This window comes from Urocampus carinirostris, chromosome 18, assembly GCF_059441175.1.
Source record: "Urocampus carinirostris isolate Australia breed hairy pipefish chromosome 18, RoL_Ucar_1.0, whole genome shotgun sequence".
Lineage (NCBI taxonomy): Eukaryota > Metazoa > Chordata > Actinopteri > Syngnathiformes > Syngnathidae > Urocampus > Urocampus carinirostris.
Genome location: NC_142366.1, coordinates 1,251,468 through 1,273,019, shown reverse-complemented (window position 1 = coordinate 1,273,019; position 21,552 = coordinate 1,251,468). Strand labels below are relative to the sequence as shown.

The 21,552-nt window shown below is 41.2% G+C and overlaps 2 protein-coding genes across 7 annotated transcripts in view; one reads left to right on the top strand and one right to left on the bottom strand.

Annotated features, from left to right (window-relative positions):
• LOC148347979 (cadherin-7-like) overlaps nt 1-11,563 on the top strand; it is a 69,861-nt gene extending 58,298 nt beyond the window's left edge. For 4 of the 5 annotated variants that reach the window (XM_088322755.1, XM_088322756.1, XM_088322758.1 and 1 more), the window contains one exon: nt 7,035-11,563. In XM_088322755.1, the coding sequence (XP_088178881.1) occupies nt 7,035-7,615 (581 nt within the window). In that variant the 3' untranslated portion in view covers nt 7,616-11,563. The remainder of the gene's footprint in view (nt 1-7,034) is intronic. The other variant, XM_088322757.1, reaches the window with a different exon arrangement.
• Nucleotides 11,564-18,942: 7,379 nt separating this feature from the next.
• The window catches only part of cdh7a (cadherin 7a), a 101,154-nt gene continuing 98,544 nt past the window's right edge, over nt 18,943-21,552 (bottom strand). For both annotated transcript variants that reach the window (XM_088321960.1, XM_088321959.1), the window contains one exon: nt 18,943-19,889. In XM_088321960.1, coding sequence (XP_088178086.1) covers nt 19,327-19,889 — 563 coding nt within the window. In that variant the 3' untranslated portion in view covers nt 18,943-19,326. The remainder of the gene's footprint in view (nt 19,890-21,552) is intronic.

Here is a 21,552-nt window from a genome sequence, read left to right as displayed (position 1 = left end):
TACTTTTTTCTTATCTGTATATATATATATATATATATATATATATATATATATATATATATATATATATATATAGATAGATAGATATATGGGCAGCGCAGTGGTTAGCGCGTGTGCGGCACAGTTCTAAGGTCTTGGGAACCTCCTGTGTGGGTTCAAATCCAGCTACCGGAGTTTGTATGTTCTCCCCGTGCTTGCGTGGGTTTCCTCCGGGCACTCCGGTTTCCTCCCACATTCCAAAGTCATGCATTTCAGGTGGATAACCCGGTCCAAATTGTCTCTAGGTGTGAATGAGCGAGCGAGTGGTCTGTCCCTGTGTGCCCTGCGATTGGCTGGCAACCAGTTCAGGGTGTCCCCTGCCCACTGCCTGATGATTGCTGGGATGGGCTCCAGCACCCCCGCGACCCTACTGAGCATATGCATATATATACATATAGACATATATATATATATATATATATATGTGTGTATGTATGTATATATGTATACATATACATGTGTATATATATATATATGTATATATGCATTTTATATATATATATATATATATATATATATATGGGCAGCACGGTGGTGCAGTGGTTAGCGCTTGTGCGGCACAGTTCATGTCATGGGAACCTCCTGCGTGGGTTCAAATCCAGCTCCAGACTTCCTGTGCGGAGTTTGTATGTTCTCCCCGTGCTTGCGTGGGTTTCCTCCGGGCACTCCGGTTTCCTCCCACGTTCCAAAAAACATGCATTTCAGGTGAATTGGCCGGTCCAAATTGTCCCTAGGTGTGAATGAACGAATGAGTTGTCTGTCCCCGTGTGCCCTGCGATTGGCTGGAAACCAGTTGAGGGTGTCCCCTGCCCACTGCCCGGAGATGGCTGGGATGGGCTCCAGCCCCCCCCGCGACCCTAATGAGGATAAGCGGTATGGCTGATGAGATGAGATATATATATATATATATATATGTATATGGGGCGACATTAGCTCAGAAGGTAGAGCGCTCGTCTTGTGATCACTACACTGAACCCCTAATGCCCCCAATAAGCAGGTTGGCGCCTTGCAGGGCCGCTATTGATGTGTGAGTGTGTGTGAATGGGTAAATGTGAAACACAATGTAAAGCGCTTTGGGAAGTCTTCATTGACTTGAAAAGCGCTATATAAATGCAGATCATTTCATTTAATTTTAGATATATATGATATATACTGGACTGTCTCAGAAAAATAGAATATTGTGATAAAGTTCTTTATTTTCTGTAATACAATTAAAAAAAACAAAAATGTCATACATTCTGGATTCATTACACATCAACTGAACTATTTCAAGCCTTTTATTATTTGAATATTGCTGATTTTGGCTTACAGCTGAAAAAAACTCAAAAATCCTATCTCAAAATATTAGAATACTTCCTCAGACCAAGTAAAAAAAATAATTTTATAACAGCAAAACTAAATCAAACATTTGAAAATGTCCATTGATGCACTCAGTACTTGGTTGGGAATCCTTTTGCACGGATTACTGCATCAATCCGGCGTGGCATGGAGGCAATCAGCCTGTGGCATTGCTGAGGTGTTATTGATGCCCAGGATGCTTCGATAGCGGCCTTCAGCTCATTTGCATTTGTAGGTCTGGTGTCTTTCATCTTCTTCTTAACTATACCCCACAAATTCTCGATGGGGTTCAGGTCAGGGGAATTAGCAGGCCAATCAAGGACAGTGATGCCATGGTCAGTGCACCAGTTACTGGTGGTTTTGGCACTGTGGGCAGGTGCCAGATCATGCTGGAAAATGAAATCCTCATCTCCATAGAGCTTTTCAGCAGATGGAAGCATGTAGTGCTCTAAAATCTCTTGGTACACAGTTGCATTTACTCTGGACTTGATGAAACACAGTGGACCAACACCAGCAGCTGACATGGCTCCCCAAACCATTGCTGACTGTGGGAACTTCACACTGGAGTTCAAGCAACTTGGATTTTGCTCTTCTCCAGCCTTTCTCCAGACTCTGGCGCCTTGACTTCCAAATGAAATGCAAAACTTGCTTTCGTCTGAAAAGAGGACTTTGGACCACTCTGCAACTGTCCAGTGCTTCTTCTCCATAGCCCAAGTCAGACGCTTCTTCCGTTGTCTTGAGTTCAGAAGTGGCTTGACAATGGGAATACGGCTATTGTAGCCCATTTCCCGGACACTTTTGTGAACTGTGGCTTTTGATACCTGGACTCCAGCTTCAGCCCACTGTCTTTGAAGCGCCCTCAAATTCTGGAAGCGGCTCTTCTTCATAATTTTGTTAAGGCTGCGGTCATCTCTCTTGGTTGTGCAGCGTTTCCGGCCACATTTTTCCCTTCCAACAGACTTTTTGTGGATATGCTTTGAAACTGCACTCTGTGAACAGCATGCTCTTTGAGAAATTTCTTTTTGTGTCTTACCCTCCTGATGGAGGGTATCAATGATGGTCCTCTGGACAGCAGTCAGATCAGCAGTCTTCCCCATACTTGTGATTTAGTTTACTGAACCAAGCTGAGTGTTTTTAAGGCTCAGGAAACCCTCGCAAGGTGTTTCGAGTTAATTAGATGATTCAGGTGATTAGTTGAATAGCCTACTTGTATACTTTTTCATGATATTCTAATATTTTGAGATAGGATTTTTGAGTTTTCTTAAGCTGTAAGCCAAATTCAGCAATATTAAAATAATAAAAGGCTTCAGTTGATGTGTAATGAATCCAGAATGTATGACATTTTTGTTTTTTTAATTGCATTACAGAAAATAAAGAACTTTATCACAATATTCTAATTTTCTGAGACAGTCCAGTATATATAATATATAAAAAGTCAAGTCAAATTTATCTATATAGCCCTTAATCACAAAATGTCTCAAAGGACTGCACAGGATTACAATGACACAATTACTTGATCTTAAACCAACATGCAGGCAAGGAAAAACTCAAAAACCTCAGCGTGAGGAAAAAGAGAAACATAGAGAAGGTACCTCACAAGTGGTATCCCCCTTTCTGGATGACCAGGTTGAACTACATTTAGCAGTACAGTACAAAAACATAGTAAACACTAGGTAACATGAAAATTTGTCCAGAAAGTGCATGTCAGCAGCGACGCCTCCAGCCTGTAAACTAGTCCAGAAAGTCTATGACGGCCACGACGCAGCTTCCCGTCTCTGCCAGCTGGTCCATGCAGGCGTTCACATGCTTCAGGTCAAACACTGGTGTGCTGACTCATCTCAAATCGTCCTTCTCCCTCGTATCACCACCAGGCAGGCAGTCGGAAAAAGACAGGACAATACAGAATATGAGGTGGGCATCAATCATTGGAATAGAAGTGTGTCTTAAGCCTTGATTTAAAAACTTCCATTGAGGTTGCAGATCTTATCTCCGGAGGCAGGGCATTCCATAGGAGTGACTCATTTTGGCTTGTAGTTACTGTACTCCGGATGGAGAACGCTCTCAAGCCTGCAGACTTTTTGGCTCTCGGAGTCACCGGTAGACCGGCATTTTCCGAGCGCAGACTCCGTGCAGGAACATAGGGGGAAATCTAATCAGAGAGACAAGAGGGTGCAAGTCCATGCAAACATTTATATGTTAATAAGAGAACCCTAAAGTCAAATCTTAATTGTACTGGGAGCCAGTGCAAGTTGGCCAATACAGGAGTAATATGCTCAAACTTTTTGGTCTTAGTCAAAAGTCTAGCTGCTGCATTCTGAACCAGCTGCAAACTTTTGATGCTAGACATCGGGAGACCAGAAAGCAATACATTACAGTAATCAAGCAGAGAAGTAACAAACGCATGAATTAAAACCTCATGCATCTGATTGGGAAGGCATCGAATGAATCTTCGCAATATTACGGAGGTGGTAGAAAGTTATTCTAGTAATATTTTTCACGTGTGACTGAAACGACAGATTAGGATTAAATATAACACCTAGATTTTTGACCGAGTCACTATGGGTGATATTACATTTGTCTAGGTTCAGGGTAGTGTTTGAAAACAACTCACGACAGTGAGCTGGACCAATAATCAACATTTCATTTTTTTCTGGGTTTAGGCGCAAAAAATTAAGTGACATCCATTTTTGAATCTCAGTAAGGCAAGCCTCCAGATTTCTACAACTTAACTGTCCAGTTGTCTCCAGTGGCACATAGAGTTGAGTGTCATCTGCATAGCAATGGAAACTAATATTATACTTGCGGATAATGTCACCAAGTGGAATCATATAAATACTAAAGAGAAGGGGGCCAAGTAAAGAGCCCTGTGGAACACCACAGGGGATATTAGATTGTTTAGAGGTCAGATTGCCATAGTTAACACATTGCATCCTGTCTGACAGGTAGGACCTAAACCATGAGAGTACAGTTTCTGAGATATCAATGCATTCCAGACGAAGAAGTAAAATATAAATATGTCGACAGTATCAAAAGCAGCACTGAGATCCAGCAGCAGTAACATTGATGATGCACCGTATTTTCACTTATTGCGGGTGGTTTTGGTCCCCATTAACCGTGATAACCGAGGTCTTACTGTATTGGGACACAAATCACTGATTATAGAATCAGCATACCTATTAACACAACGGCTTTACGCATTAGACCGAGGTGCCATACTCATATTAGCCTTGGGCCACATGCTATATAAAAGAAGAATCTCACGGAGTCCGGACAAGTAGGTTTAAGGGAGACAGAAAGAAAGAAATGAAAGAGACAACACAGGGGACAGTGAGAGAGAAAAGGTAAGATGGACAGAAAAAACAGAGCGAGAGGATTTAAGGAGAGAGAAAGTTGAAAAAAGAAATAGAGAAAAAAATTGAGTGAGAGCAAGAGTAAGCATGAGAAAGAGAAATGAAGTGAGAAAAAGAAAAAAGGGAGAGTGAATGACAAAAGACAAGATAAATAGTGAGGAAAAGAGTAAGAAAAAGAGAAACAGAGAGTGAAAAGGAGAAAGAGATGGTGAGAAAAAGGAGCGAGAGAAAAATACCACTATAGTTGTTTTGCGAGTGGTGCCTGGCTTGGGCAAAATGAAGCGGACTTATTTAAAACGGCAGCTTATTTTTATCTTGTGCTTCTTTAAGTGTTGTCCTGCGGACCGGATTAAAACCCTTGGCAGGCCTGAACTGTATGACACGGGTGGGCAACTATTTGGAGTCGGGCCACATTAGGTTAAAAAAATGGGGCTCACCTTGACAATATCTCATTTATGAATAAATACACGTTGTGGCAACCCGGGGTAGTAGGTTTTACACTCGAGAATATACACAACCAAGAGGCAGTTTTAAAGGGTTTCAGAAAGAGAAATTTATTAACTGCAAAAACATTTAGTGTAAATGGGGGGTGATGTCCGAAACTTACTTAGGTTCCTCTCCAAACGGAGGTGGGCTTGCTGTGGTCGCCAAAGCCTTGTTTGGTCGTTGCACTCATTTACTCTTCCCCTCCTGGGGTGAGAACACCTTAGGCAGAGAGGGTGAACAGTTAGTAACAAAAGCAAATAATTCCACAAATGCTCCCGAAGACCAGGGTTTGCCTTGTCTTTCCTAAAAAAAGGAAATCCTTACTTCAAAAAGGATTCGGCCACTGGCCACTTACCACAGAGGGGTGGAGGGAAAGGCACATTCGCTTCATCAACCAGGTCATCTCTCCTCTTCCCTCCTCTTCTCTCCTATTTTCTCCTTTATTTCCTCTTCTCTCATCTTGTCTCCTCTTCTCTATTGATAGCTGGAAAGTACTGCTCCCTTGTCAATTACTGGATTGGGCTGAAGTGTGAACACTTCCAGGAGTTGAATGAATTCAGGGCATGTACTGAGAGGTAGCAATGGTTCACGACTTTGCCCAATATAAAAGGTCGTGTCCGCACGCCCAGTGCAGTTTGCCTTTTCGGATGGGTCCTTGGGGTGCCACACCTTGCAGACATCAAGTTATATTCCTTTATATATATTTTTTAAAATCAAACTGGTATTGAAAAGGTCATAATTATAGCAAAATTATACATAAGGTCCCTTTCTTAAGCACTAAATTTGATATTTAGTTTTGAAGTATTTCTGTCGTTGTGTTTTTAGTAATTTTGTAGGATTTTTGCAGATGGATTTTTGTAGGATTTCTGTTGTATCAGATGTCATCTTTACTCTTCTTTCTAATGGCATCCTTGGAAATTAGCTCTCGGGAGGTTTTTTGCATCACCGCCGAAATTGTGTCCCAATATTCAGGCAACCCCTAAACTACAGATCAGAGGTAAGATAGGGTCTCAAAGCAGGTATTAAATCCCGACCCAGGTTCAGCCTGACCAATTCACTTGATCTGCAGGATAAAGCGCGCTAAACCCCAAATTTTAGATTTTATTTGTGAGGACTCTTGCAGAGTAGAGTTGATGAATGATAACAAAACAAAGCCTGATAGAGTTCCTTTAGAAAGAAATTATGTGCTGCTTCTGTTTATGTTTGGAGGAGCCATCCCGCACCCTCAGATCTTACTCCTCCCTCCATATCACTGCTTCTGCTGCCCGTCTCAGCTCCATGGGGAGCAGAGCTTTCAGCTGCTCTGCCTAGCAAGCTCTGGTACTCCTACCTGTCCTCTGGTATTCCGCCGCTATGTCCACTTTCAAATCAGGATTAAAAACCCAAGACTTGCCTATCTATTCATGATTATCTGCTTCACAATCCACACCGACCCCTGTTAAAAACAACAACTATACTTTGTTTTTTATTGGTATTTATTACTTGCCTGTTTTATTCTTGTTTTATTGTTGTTTCATATTCTGTGTACAGCAACCATGGGTGCCCTGAAAGGCACTTTAAAGTAAAATGTAATATTTATTATTTTCATGGGTTAAAAATTATGTCATAGACCACAGCAGCAGTACTTCCTCAAGAATCTCGTGTGGCATTTGTAGAGAGGCACAGATAAAAAAAGAAATGACCGGACCCAAAATAATGATTAATATTGTAGGCTTGACCACGATCGAAATTTGGCTCGGACCCGGGCTCGGGCTTGAGAACTTACCTGTCCTTCAGTTAAATGAATTTTCATTGTGGTCTGATGGCTTCCTATGTCTTCAGGCTTGTCCGTCGTCATGCTGTTACTGTGGCGACGCAGGAAAATGAAGAAGCGGGAAAAGGCACTGGAGCCGCCCGATGCTGTTCTCCAGAAGGTGGTGTTCTCCAGACCGGGCAAACGGTCCGTCCAGGGGCGGGTCCGGAGGTGGGTTCGGGAGCCGTGCCAGGGTCCAGGCCTTTGGGCTACAGTGCCACTGCGGCCACACCACGGTATGCGTCTGCGCGGGGAAGTCCATGCCAGCCTGCGCATGTCCCTGCGAGAACCTGACCTGGTAGGTCCAGGGGATGATGTCTTCAGGCAATTCATTCTGGAGCGACTACAGGAGGCAGACACCGCGTCGGATGTGGTTTTGCAGGACCGCACTACCGCGTTCGCCTACGAAGGATCCGGATCCTCCGCCGGATCGCTCAGCTCGCTGGAGTCGTGTGGCAAACCTGGGGAAGAGCCGGCCTTGGGACCAGCTTCGGATCCAGCCTCGGGTCTTGCCTCCGGTCCAGTCTCCGGTCTGGCCTCAGGTGTCAGGTCTCCATGGGCTAGGCTGACACCTTGGCGCGGAGTCAGGGACCAGGACAGTGTCTTCTGAGGAAAGCGAGGTTCACTTGTAGACTGTGGCCTTGACTCTTTGTCCCTTTGAGTTCTTGGGGGGTTGCGCTGGGCTAACCTGTCTAATCCTGATCTAATCATTGTTGCTTGCCTCAGTTTCAATTCCGCATTTCTGGTTTGTATCACATTTTCCTTATTTATCTGTGTATAACACTAATTTTTATCAAAAATGAGTATCAAATTTTGTTTGACTTTATCTCAGCTCAAACTGAGTATTGTAAGTGACAATCATTGGTGAACACATGCATGCGACCATGTGCAGAGATAATTTGGTAAAATGCAATGCTTTTTCTTATGTCATCCCTATTAACTAGTAATCAAGTGGTTAGGGTTTTGCGCTCCCAACGCATCCCTTTCATCCGTTAGCACCAATACTAATGTAACATCATTCACAAAATAAAATATAAGTTGTCAGGTGGAGGGGTTATGCGTATGTATGGACACACTCTGCCCACCCAAAGAAAACTGGATGTAGTGGTGAGAGACATCTAAAAAAACGGTGGAAAAAAGAAAAACAAAAGAAAAAATGAAAAAAGATAAAAGGTAGAAAAAACAATAAAGCAATAAAGCAGAAAAAGAGAAACCTTGGTATTTTTTTTAAAAAAAAGAAGCAAAGAATAAAACTTAAGAAGGTAAACAGGATAGAAAAAAAAGAAAAAAATGAAGCAAGCAAAAGTAAAGGGCTAGAAACCAGAAACAAAAGAAAGAAATAAAATAAAGGAAAGAGAGAAAAAAGCAAGCAGAAAAAAAAGGAAAAAGCAAGAAAAATAATTGAAAAGCTAGGAGAAAAGAAACAAAAGAAGAAAAAATAATAGGAAAAAAAGGAAAGACAAAAAAGCAGGGAAAAAGACCAGTTTGTTTAGTATATTACTACTAATGTATTATCCTGCACAAAATAAGTAAATATGTTTTACAAAAAACTATTATTCTACCAAATTGTGATAACATTTATTTTTTTCACCCCTCCTTGAACTTTTAACTCATTACAACCTTTTCATACGATGCAACCTTACACTGGAATGCATGACACACCAAAATGTCTATCAAAATATCGGCTTTTCAGTGCAACAACAAATAAACTACAACGTACAAGAATGAAATGTACGAAACACATCCCTGAAAAACACCAGAAATGGTGCTATGATTGGTAAAATAAATAAACAAGGTCTGATCTAAATTAAGGAAGACATTCTGGCCTGGATCAAGTTTGACAGCGGAGCACTAATAAGTTGTCGTTAGTAATTTATTCAAGTCTGAGCGATCGGTACTAATGTATGGTAATGGAATTTAATTAAATGAGGGAAGGAAAGACGGCTTTGCCATCTTGTCGAATCCATTTCTGCAATGTAAACAAGTTAGCCTCGCTGCCAGCTCACTTCATTAAATCAAGTTGAGAAAGAAAAAAAGGCTCAGAGATTTGCTGCTTAAGTGCTTCCCATCCCGACAAAATCTAGCACTCATTGAGGAAGAACGTTTTTGTCTTCATTCCCTTGCTCCCTCTGTTCTTCTTGTTGCTCTTCTTGTTCTTCCTCTTCATGCTCTTCTTTTTCTTCTTCTTGTCCTTCTTCTTGTTCTTCTTTTGTTCTTCCTGTTGTTTTTCTTGTTATTCTTGTTTTTCGTCTTGTTTCTTTTCCTGTTCTTCTTCTTCTTTTTCTTGCTCTTTGTCGTGTTCTTCTTCTTGTTTCCTTTCTTGTTCTTCTTCTTGTTCTCCTTGTTGTTCTTCTTCTTCTTCTTCTTTGTCATACTTCTTCTTGTTTCTTTTCTTCTTCTTGTTCTTCTTCTTCTTGTTTTTCTTCTTCTTGTTCTTCTTATTGTTGTTCTTGTTGTTCTTCTTGTTCTTCTTGTACTTCTTGTACTTCTTGTACTTCTTGTTGTTCTTCTTCTTATTCTTCTTGTCATTCTTCTTGTTCTTCTTCTCTTTCTTCTTCTTGTTCTTCTTCTTGTTCTTCTTGTTTTTCTGCTTGTTCTTGTTCTTGTTTTTCTTTTTGTTCTTCTTGTTCTTCTTCTTGTTCAACGGGGATTGACATTGTTAAAGAGTTGCTTTTTCCTTCATGTGTTCCTAGGATCCGAAAACCAAGGAGGCATATTTTCAAAATAAAAGCTGAAAACAGTTGGGCACTTCCGACCAAGGTTTTATTACAGAAAATTCTTGCCATAAATGAACTACTGTCTGTAGCTAATTACTTGTGCCAAGGCTGATAAGTTTTACCATCATTCTAATACAAAGAAGGCAGTCTATAAGTCAAACATACAGTTTAATGGAGCACTAATCTACTGATGACTGCTTCAAGGGAAATCTTACTCAAGCCGTGCAATCCATGATGGGAAAATAAATTGTATTGTTGTATAATGGACAAAAGCTGAGCTTAAGTTAATGTGATCTTTTTAGGAATGTGCTTGTTTAAACATTCTTATGAACTGAAATTGATAATTATGACTAAATAAATGAAGAAGTTATTAATGAAAAAAAATACATAACAATGACAATATGGTGGCATATTTCAATAAGGAAACAGCTATCCAGAACCAGCCAATGTCAGTGTTGGGTGTGTTTCTGAAAAAAGTAAATGCAATACCCCCCAAATTACTGGCACCAAAAAGTATGGTGGTATTCTGAAATTAACTATCTAGTGACAGATTGCCATATATACTCTCACTGAAGCCGGCCAACTAAAGCTGCCTAAAAATAGTAACATCATAAAATACATTTACACCAAGCTGTGGAAGCAGTGAACAATTTTCATTTTTCTTGGTTTGTGCCATCAGAGAGCTTGGAAACTAACACAGCAAGTACACTATATATACATTTTGGTTCTGGGCATAAACTACTTGAAGATATCTTTCTCCATATCTGGGTACTGCCCAGTATTTTTTTTTCTGCAGGCATTATTTATAGCGGCACTCTATTACTGTAGATTATGTGCTCTCATTTGGGCCTTTGAGTTTGTTGTCCCTGTATTAGCCACGCCCCCTCCCCCACACGCTGCCTACCATTCGCTACTGGTGCACATAGAAACTACCAGTATTTTATAGTTGTAAAAAAAGAGACCCCTCGCTACCTTGTGCTTTTGTTATTAATGGTTTACTTATTCGCGGATATTCAAATGAATTGATATCGACGTTGTTATCATGGTAAATGGTAAATGAGCCGCCTTTATATAGCGCCTTTAAAGTCACTGAAGACCTCCCAAAGCGCTTTACATTGTGCTTCACACTTACTCATATTGAGAATAACCCAATCAAATTAAAGACATTTACGCACATATGCATGGCCATTTGATTGATTCTCATTAATATCATTGCATCGTGCATTGTAGAGCAGTCTATTTGGGTGGGTGTGGCTGTCTGTGGGTATGACTGAGTGCGCGACGTGCTAAGCTGAGTTGACTGTACGCTTCGTCGTTATAAGCTTGTGTATACCTTCAGTCAAACAGCTTGGGTGGGCATGCGCAGTATACATCTCCGAATCAAAACAAACTCGGCGCACTGTTACAGCGAGCTTTTAGCAGCTCGTTACTTTGAAAAGAAACTCATCAATTAAATCAGACTCTAAGGAAAGTCAAAGGAATGTAAAAAAATGCTAAACACCAGCAGTTTTTTTGCCGTATTATTATAAAGTTCCAGAAGCGACTTGGGTGGCCTATGGGAGATGACACGAGCGGTGCTGCAGGGCCGGCCTACTGCTAACGCCTAGGCTAACAACTCTCCAAAGCCACCACTACAGACCCTGTATCTTGCAAACGCCAGGTCCTTTAGCTATGAAATTGATGGCCTGCAGCCACAACTCGTGGGAAACCACTACATTACGGGTGGTTTTATTTTGAAGAAAGTGGAGGCTTTCCTCTCATACCCGTAGCTGCGTGGGCTTTTGATAGATTTCCTCCAATTTCGTTGTATAATGACAATAAAACTATTAATTCAACTGCTATTATGTGTTGTGTGTAATTATTTGTAGATCTAGTTGAGGGAAGAAGGTTGTTTAGGAGTAAGAGAGATAGAGTCTCAGGCAGCATCTGTGACTTATTAATAATTAGCAAAAAAGGAAGCCGATACCGATATCTGTCAAATTCCAATTGGCCTTCCCTATAATCAGCCAACCTCTAGTAAGTACAGTGCATCCGGAAAGTATTCACAGCGCTTCACTTTTTCCACATTTTGTTATGTTACAGCCTCATTCCAAATTGTATTAATTTAATCTCTTATCTCAAAATTTTACACAAAATACTCCATTATGACAATGTGAAAACGTTTTTTTTTACTTTTTTTGAATTTATTATAAATAGAAAACTAAGAAATCACATTTACATAAGTATTCACAGCCTTTGCCATGAAGCTCAAAATTGAGCTCAGGTGCATCTTTTTTCCACTGATCATCCTTGAGATCTTTTTACAGCTTAATTGGAGTCCACCTGCAGTAAATTCAGTTGATTGGACATGATTTGGAAAGGCAGACAACTGTCTATACAAGGTCCCACAGTTGAGTGTGCATGTCAGAGCACAAACACCAAGCATGAAGTCAAAAGAACTGTCTGTAGACCTGCGAGACAGGATTGTCTTGAGGCACAAATCTGGGGAAGGATACAAAAAAAATTCTGCTGCTTTGAAGCTCCCAATGAGCACAGTGGCCTCCATTATTCGTAAATGGAAGACATTTGGAACCACCAGGACTCTTCCTAGAGCTGGCCGGCCTTCTAAACTGAGCGATCGGGGAAGAAGGGTCTTAGTCAGGGAGCCAAGAACCCGATGGTCACTCTGTCAGAGCTCCAGCGTTCCTCTGTGGAGAGAGGAGAGCCTTCCAGAAGGACAACCATCTCTGCAGCAATCCACCAATCAGGCCTGTATGGTAGAGTGGCCGGACGTAAGCCACTTCTTAGTAAAAGGAACATGGAAACCCGTTTGGAATTTGCTAAAAAGCACCTGAATGACTCTAAGACCATGAGAAACAAAATTCTCTGGTCTGATGAGACAAAGATTGAACTCTTTGGTGTGACTGCCAGGCGCCATGTTTGGAGGAAACCAGGCACCGCTCATCACCAGGCCAATACCATTCCTACAGTGAAGCATGGTGGTGGCAGCATCATGCTGTGGGGATGTTTTTCAGCAGCAGGAACTGGCAGACTAGTCAGGATAGAAGGAAAAATGAATGCAGCAATACATAGAGATATCCTGGATGAAAACCTGCTCCAGAGCGCTCTTGACCTCAGGCTGGGGCGAAGGTTCATTTTTCAGCAGGACAACGACCCAAAGCACACAGCCAAGATCTCAAAAGATTGGATTCAGAACCACTCTGTGAATGTCCTGGAGTGGCCCAGCCAGAGTCCAGACTTGAATCCGATCGAAAATCTCTGGGGAGATCTGAAAATGGCTGTGCACAAACGGCTCCCATCCAACCTGATTGAGCTTGAGACTTATTGCAAAGAAGAATGGGCAAAACTGCCTAAAGATAGGTGTGCTAAACTTGTGGGATCATATTCAAAAAGACTTGAGGCTGTATTTGCTGCCAAAGGTGGATCAACAAAGTATTAAGCAAAGGCTGTGAATACTTATGTAAATGTGATTTCTTAGTTTTCTATTTTTAATAAATTCAAAAAAGGTAAAAAAAAAAACTTTATACATTGTCATATGGAGTATTTTGTGTAGAATTTTGAAAAAAGAGATTAAATTAATACAATTTGGAATGAGGCTGTAACATAACAAAATGTAGAAAAAGTGAAGCGCTGTGAATACTTTCCGGATGCACTGTATATATGGAGGAGAGAATATCAGTAGGGAGAACTTAAGCAATTTAGACGGCGCCACTTTAACTGTTTTCAGTTGTATTTTGTCGGTACATATAAATACCCAACAAATGTTGTGATTAGCCTTGTGTAGCTGGAGGACTAAGGATTGTATGCTACTTCTTGATCAAGGGAGGAACCCTCAAGTAGAAAAATATGTTGTAATTAATTATCTGCTTTTGACAAAGTAACAGAGTAGCACACTATGTCGCAATGACACTGAGTTACAAAAGTTTTTCTAATCACGCGTTACCGAGAAAAGTGATTGCCTTCCTAACACCGGTCCTCATGTTTGCGGAAGCGTCGGCCATTGCGGCACCTCATTAATAACCAAGAGACCTTTTGAAATGTCTAATGAGGTTTGCTAACCTTTTGGAAAAGATCTGCACCGGAATGCTAAGCGGGGCTAGCGGACGTGTTGTAGTTGAGAGTACACATGCGGCGTGTTGACATTGAGTTCTGCAACCCAAAGAAAGTACACACTTAAAATTGGAGCCTCATTGCCATTGGGAATTGATTACCGTAATTTCAGGACTACAAGTCACACATGCTGGTTTAAGATCAGGTAATTGTGTAATTTTGTAACTGTAATCCTGTGCAGTCCTTTGAGACATTTTTGTGATTAAGGGCTATATAAATAAATTTGACTTGACTTGACTTGACTTGACTTGACATAAAATCCCCAAACTGGCTAGAAATTTGAAAGTGTGCACTATCATCTGATACGCCATATATCCCTCAAAAGTCTGTGTTTTTATGTGACTTTTAGACTCTGAAACGGCTGAACCAATTCGTGTGAAAATCTTTAAATCCTTCAAAATGCTTGAATTTTAATGTTGTCTTTTCAAGGTCAGGAAAATGTTTGAATTTAGTGTGAAGTGCTTGAAAAGAGATTATTTTTCTCTCTTCTCTCAATTTTCCTTGTTGCTTTCTTTTCCCCTAATTTTCTCTTTATTTCGTATTCCTTTTTTGCCTTATTTTCTTATTTATTTTTCCCTATTCCTTTTGATAAAAAAATCCGTTCAACTTTTTTGTCATTCTTTGTGAAAAGTTGCGTAAAATGGGAAGAAAAAGGGTACTTTTTCCTCACTTTCGGTCTCTGCAGTTTGAAGTCATCCTAGGACTAATTTTTTGGTTGCACTACACAAGACAGTGACATCTAGAGGACAAAGATAAAACACAGTCCCTTTAGGAGTTGCAGAATGTTTTTATTAGCGCTGTTCTTTGGAAAACCCCATTTCGCCCAACCTCACACGGATCATAGCTTCAGCGGCCCCCGACTCAATTGAGTTTGAGACCCCTGTGTAAGCTGTAGGAAACCTTCTCTGTGGTGTATATTTCGGAAAGTTACGTCGCGAGTGAAGGTGGAACAGTTAGCCATTGGAGGACATGTAGTAGATTAAAGCAATGTGTAGTCACGACAATAACGTTACAACCTATTATTCACCCCTTAACAATCCAATGGCCCGCCGGCGAAATGTCAGACGATTGATGTAAAATGTGGTGTCTTCACAATGTTACCAGTCACTGAAATACATCATACCACACATATGTGGAAAGCTTAAGCTCTTTGAGTTCAATACATAATGACCATTTCAAAATGTCTCAAACAGGTGGTGAATGCGGCCAAACCGACAACTTGCCAGTTCGACCCGCTCCCAGGTTCACTTATTAAAAGTCTTTTTGGCGTCCTTGGACCCTCAGTTCTAAATATTATAAACATATCACTCTCCTCAGGTGTAGTTCCAGCAGCTTTTAAGTCCGCCGTTATTAAACCCACACTGAAACGACCCAACCTTGATCCAGAAATCTTAAGTAATTACAGACCTGTGTCAAACCTACCTTTCCTTTCTAAAGTACTTGAAAAAGTAGTGGCACAGCAGCTGAATGATTTCATATCCGAGAATAACCTTTTTGAATCCATGCAATCAGGATTCAGGGCTAACCACTCTACTGAGACAGCTCTGATCAAAGTAACAAATGATCTTCAACTGGCAATGGACTCCGGCGCTTCATCACTTTTGCTGCTGCTGGATCTTAGTGCTGCTTTTGACACAGTGCACCACAATTTCCTACTAGAACAGTTGGAAAAATGGATTGGTCTCTCAGGAACCGTCCTCTTGTGGTTCAGATCCTACCTCTCAGATAGGACGCACTGTGTTAAATATGGTGAAATGACATCTGAGCCCTTTAATGTTACCTGCGGTGTTCCGCAGGGTTCAGTGCTTGTCCCCCTTCTTTTCAGCATTTACATGCTTCCATTAGGTAATATTATTCGCAAGTACAATATCAGCTTCCACTGCTACGCAGACGACACTCAACTATATCTTCTGTTGGAGGAATCTCCCACACTAAACTGTGGAAATTTGGAGGGCTGCCTCATTGAGATAAAAGAGTGGATGTCACTCAATTTCTTGCGTCTTAACTCTGAAAAGACCGAAATGTTAGCCATTGGTCCATTTAAATGCCGTGACTTATTCTCAAAAACTGCTGTGAACATTGACAAATGTCACATCACACAGAGTGACTCAGTTAAAAATTTAGGTGTCATATTTGACCCTGATCTATCCTTTCAACTGCATGTAAAGAAAATTACTAGAACCGCTTTCTTCCATCTTCGTAACATTGCTAAAATTCGTTCAATACTGTCTCAGTCTGATGCGGAAATTATAATTCATGCATTTGTTACCTCCCGTCTCGATTACTGTAATGCACTACTCTCTGGTCTCCCGAAGTTTAGAATCAAGTCTCTTCAGCTGGTACAAAATGCCGCAGCGAGGCTTTTAACTAGGACAAAAAAGTACGATCACATAACACCGATTTTGGCTAACCTGCATTGGCTCCCAGTTAGCCATAGATGTGATTTCAAGGTTCTCTTCGTATTGTACAAAATCTTACATGGACTTGCTCCCTCTTATCTTTCAGATCTGATTTGCCCCTATGTCCTGGTCCGAAGCCTACGATCTGAGAGTGCCGGTCTTCTGGTGATCCCAAGAGCAAAGAAGTGTTCTGCTGGTTCGAGAGCGTTCTCCATCCGGGCACCGGTGCTGTGGAATGCTCTTCCCCCTGAGATCCGATCTGCAACTTCAGTGGAAATGTTTAAATCTAAACTTAAAACTCACTTCTACTCCATAGCATATGAATAACCTACTCTTCTCGTCGGCTGAAAAATAGTCTGTGTAATATAGTGTAATAATCTGTGAAGCCCTTTGAGACTCTTCGTGATTTAGGGCTATACAAATAAAAATGACTTGACTTGACTTGGCCTGTGCTCATTAACAGAAACATCACGATCAGTCTGAAACCAGATACCTGAAAACTGTAACTATAGGTCACCAATCAAGTGCTCTTATAGAAGAATAGAATAGAATAGAATAGAATTTACTTTTATTGGCATTCTTTGTAACCATGCACAATGAACGAAATGTCGATACACCTGACCCGTACAGTTAAACTGTAGCGAGCCGATGCAGCCGCAGCCAAACAGGGCGCCGCCATTTTAGACCCAACGATTCTTTGGATGTTTGCGATACTCGTAAATGTGCCGTGGCACATCTGCGAGCTGCGCTCATCTCGGGACGTTTTTACGAACTTGGCGAGGAAAACTCTTTCTTGTGCCCACATAAAGAGCTTGGGAGTCATTAGGTGACCAAACCCCCCAATTCCAACCCTTGATGCCGAGCACCAAGCAGGGAGGCAATGAGTACCAATGTTGTAAGTCTTAGGTATGACTCAGCCGAGGCTTGAACCAGCAACCTCCCAGTCTTGGAGCGGGCGCCCTACCATCTAGGCTACCGAGCTGGTATGATGTAGTGAGCTGATAAAATTGTTATACACTAACATGGCATGGTTATATTCATGAGAGTAAATTATTTACTCCAACACACTATAATGCCGACAGATTAAAAAAAATCCTCCTAAAAGAATTTATCCATCATTTGATGATCCTTTTTGTAGTCTTCTGTTTCGCTCGATAACTCCCCTGTTAAAATAAACAGACTCTTCAGATGAATTCCAATACATTTAGCCTCTACATTAGCACGCGCAAATATGCAAGATAAATTTACTTCTGGAAAAAGAAGTCAAACATTTACAACTCTTTCACAAAGTATAGAATTTGGCCAAAGTAAAATACATGGTTGCAAATGCTTTAGGGCTGTAAACCTGTCGACTCTAAATGTCAACTTTTGGAAACATTTTGACATAGTTTTAGAAGAAATGGTAAAATACAAAGTTTAGTTTTTCAGATTGTGATCAAATTTGATCTGTGACCAGGTAAGGCTTCATGCTATCGTCCCAGCTCTTTTCCAGTTAAGTTGCCCATGACACACTCTTTTGCAAGCACATGATTACAAAAAAATAAAAATCTTCTATTTTTGCATGTTCTAAATTAGATTATTTAATGTTAGAAGAACTTGTAATGCTTATTTCAGTTTGGGACAGAGAGTTACCTTCCAAAAAACAAAAAACTAAAGCATCCATATTCTCCACACGATTTAGGAACAGCATTCAATTTACTTTGGGTACGTCTTGGATCGGAATTTTAGGCCAATTTTATAGGAACGTTAAGGGGTTGAAAGATACATTACAGTACTCGTTACCAAGAAAAGTCATTCCGTTTCACGATGGCGTTAAAATGCAAGGCGTTAGTCCCAACGTTGGCTTTCGCTGACTGCACTTGAGTGCAAAAGCCGTCTTGGCAGAACAGCTCCACACCTGTCAGCTTTCTTTTCGCGACAAGTATTTTGGCATTTCTGTAGTGCCGGCCAGCGATGTGTCGCAACATAAGTATCGGCTGCCTGCCTCTGTTAACGATTCCTTGGATGTTTGCGATACTCGTAAATCTGCCGTGGCACATCTGCGAGCTGCGCTCATCTTGGGACGTTTTTACGACCTTGGCGAGGAAAACTCTTTCTTGTGCCCACATAAAGAGCTTACTGCCATCTTGCATTCAAGCTGACGTTTCATTTTCTGTCTTTTTACGTCCGCCGCGTCACATTTACATTTTCCAGCGTGACAAATACTTGAAAAAAAAGTAGAAATAAAGAAAGCGTCAGGTTCTGTTTTTGCTTGTTGACGCAGTTAGCGTCATGAACAGACATAACACTTGATTGTCATTGATAACAAGGTAGTGAACATTGTTTGCAATTCTTTTTAATGTTTTTGGTGTGTTTTTTAGTTGGTAGTTTGTCTGGGTTTCTTGTCATTCTTTCTGTCTGTATTTTTGGTTTGTTATTTGGTGTAATTTTATTTCGTCAGTTTTGGCCTTTTATTGTTTGTTCTTTGGTCATGTGCATGGATGTGTTTTAAACGCGTTTCCGTCATTTTTGGGGTAATTTTTGTTGTTTTTTTTGTCGTGTTGTTTTTGATGTTAGGATAAATTGGCAAAATACTTATGTAGTCACATTATATATTTGTTTAACCTTCAAGAATAAATAAAATAGATTAGGCTTAGGAGGAGGCGGCAGAACAAGTGTCTACTAAAGTTAAAACTTAACAATAGCAAATATGCACATGCCAACTCGACAACTGGACTTAAAAGCAATTTTATTTTTTCGAAAATAATAAAATAAATTCAAATTCCTGCCAGTTGAAAATGATAGCAGAAGCATTCAGTTGCATGTAGAAATGTGAGAAAACAGATAAAGCATAAATGATGATAATACAGAGGGAAAAAAAGCTGGACTGATTCTACACAGGCAAAAATACTTAACTTTGACCAAAGCATTGCATTATTAAGTCGCCCATCAGTGTCCCACCCCTCCGACCACGTTCAAAGGTATTCTGAAAGCGCGGCCTGCCACCGCCGAGCCGGTGTCCTAGAGGTCGGCCAGCTTCTTAAAAGAATCCATGTACTACGCTTCTGAATCTGCCCCAGACGAAATCATTACCAAATAAATTGTTGAGTCACTTGTCAGTGTCCTGCCCCTCCGACCAGGTTCAAAGGCTTCCTGAAGCCACCGCCTGCAGAGGCATCGGCATTGCCGTAGAGGTCGGCAAGTTTCTTGAAGTGTGGCCCCCAGTTGCCGAGGTAATCATAACTTTGGTCCGAGTCTGGGCTAAGTGACTCCAGTGAGCTTAGTGACTCCGCCACCGAGCCACTACCTTCAAAGGCGTACGTCTGCAAAGAGTCGTACGGCGGTGCCGTCGGGTCCGTGTCGGCGTCCTTCAAGCGCTCCCAGATAAAGTCGCGGAACACTACGTTGTCCGGGAGCGACTTGTAGGTCGTACGCCGGCCCCCCTTGCTGGATGGGTACTGCAAGAAAACAGGCCTTTCCGGCGTGACGTCCCTTCGTGCCCCAGGGTCTCCCATGACCTTGAGGTTTCGCAAGGTCACCATGTCGAAGGCCTCTGTGTCCTCCTCTCCGCCGCCCTCGTCGTCGTAGCAGACTATATTCTCTCGGACGTCGCGTTCTTCCTCCAGGATGAGTGGCGACTTACGGCGCCGATGTCCGTTCACGATGACGAGAACTGAAACTGCAGAAGAGAGGACCAGTTAAGTTCATGGTTCAGTGATCTCTTTACCGCCTGGTTCATCAAGTCACCACTTTCTGTGGTGTGTCTTGGCAATTGTTTTGGCTTGGGATTGATTGTGTTTCTCATTTCCTTGTATAGCCTTTTGCAAGTCCCATTTCTTTGTATTTCATTTTAGTCAAGCTTGAGTTCGAACAAAAAGTAGTTGTGTTTTTTCTATTGAAGATCAGCAAAGGAGATTACTTATGATGCCAAGGTTGTTATCTTGACGATAATTCTGCACTGTTGGACGTTGTTTTGACCTATTAACTGTTCACATCATCGTCACTATCAAATCTATAAAAAGCGTCACCAAAATTTCGAGAGCGCCATAATAAAATACAAAATGAAAACGAAATTTGCCTGGAGCCACAAAAACAATTAAAAGCCTTACATACTTTAGAAACTTATTTTCAAATCAAAACCAAAAGGGTATTGCGAGTCATTTAACCCATCCATACATTTTCTGCACCGCATTTCCTCAGTAGGGTCGTGGGGGTGCTGGAGCCAATCTTAGCTGAACTGGTTGCCAGCTAGTTGCAGTGCACCCAGAGACAGACAACTTACTCGCTCATTCAAACCTAGAGACAATTTGGACCGGCCTGTCAACCTAACATGGATGTTTTTGGAATGTGGAAGGAAACCGGAGTGCCCGGAGGAAACCCACGCAAGCACGTGGAGAACATGCAAACTTTGCACAGGAAGACTGGTAGCTGGATTTGATCACATGACCTCAGAACTGTGCTAACCACTCATCCGTCGCACCGCTGAGTAATTTTATATTAATTCTAAATATCTTTAAACATTAGAAAATATTAAAAAATGCTAGGATTCAGAAGCCACTGTTCTCCAGAGGGTGTCAAAAGACAGACAAACTGGAGGACCACATACCTGTTCAACCGTAACTGACTTTAATCAAGAGTTTAGTATCAAAGAACAGTGCCCACAGCAAAAGATTTTGGGTTGTTGTTTGCCTTTGAAGTTACATCTCCTGTCTGAGTATACATGTTGATTTGTTTTAGACTAACTGAATTTTGACAACCGTAGTTTTGCCGAATTTTTTCAAGATTATAGTTTTGTTCCTCATTTTTCTCTCCCCTCCTTCTAATTTGTTACTGGACTGCTCTCTTCGCTTTTTTTTTATTTGTCCAAATATTCAGTCCAAATCCAAGAAGTTGAACATAAGGCTGTTTGTCTATGCCAACAACAACCAATAGTGAATGGAGTAACCCTTTTCAAAACTGATGTTATAGGCCCAGTCGTCTGATCTTCAGAGCAGTTGCTTGTACCGCGCCTCCATTAAGGCTTTGGACACCAACAATGGAATGGGAGGGAGCTCAGTGGAAGACTTTGCATTTCACAGATAGGCCTTCAGTAGTGCTACGTCTGGATCAATTGAACCCTCAATTACTACAAAGACTACAAAGTCAAATGATTCAGAAAAGCTAAAATTTGGTCTTTTAAATATTAGATCGCTTGCTCCTAAAGCTTTACTTGTTGATAACATTATTCGTGATCGTAAACTTAACTGTAACGGTCTTTGTGAAACTTGGTTACGCCCGGATGAGTATTTAGCGCTAAATTATGCTTCACCCCCAGACTACGTGAATAGCCATGTAGCACGCAT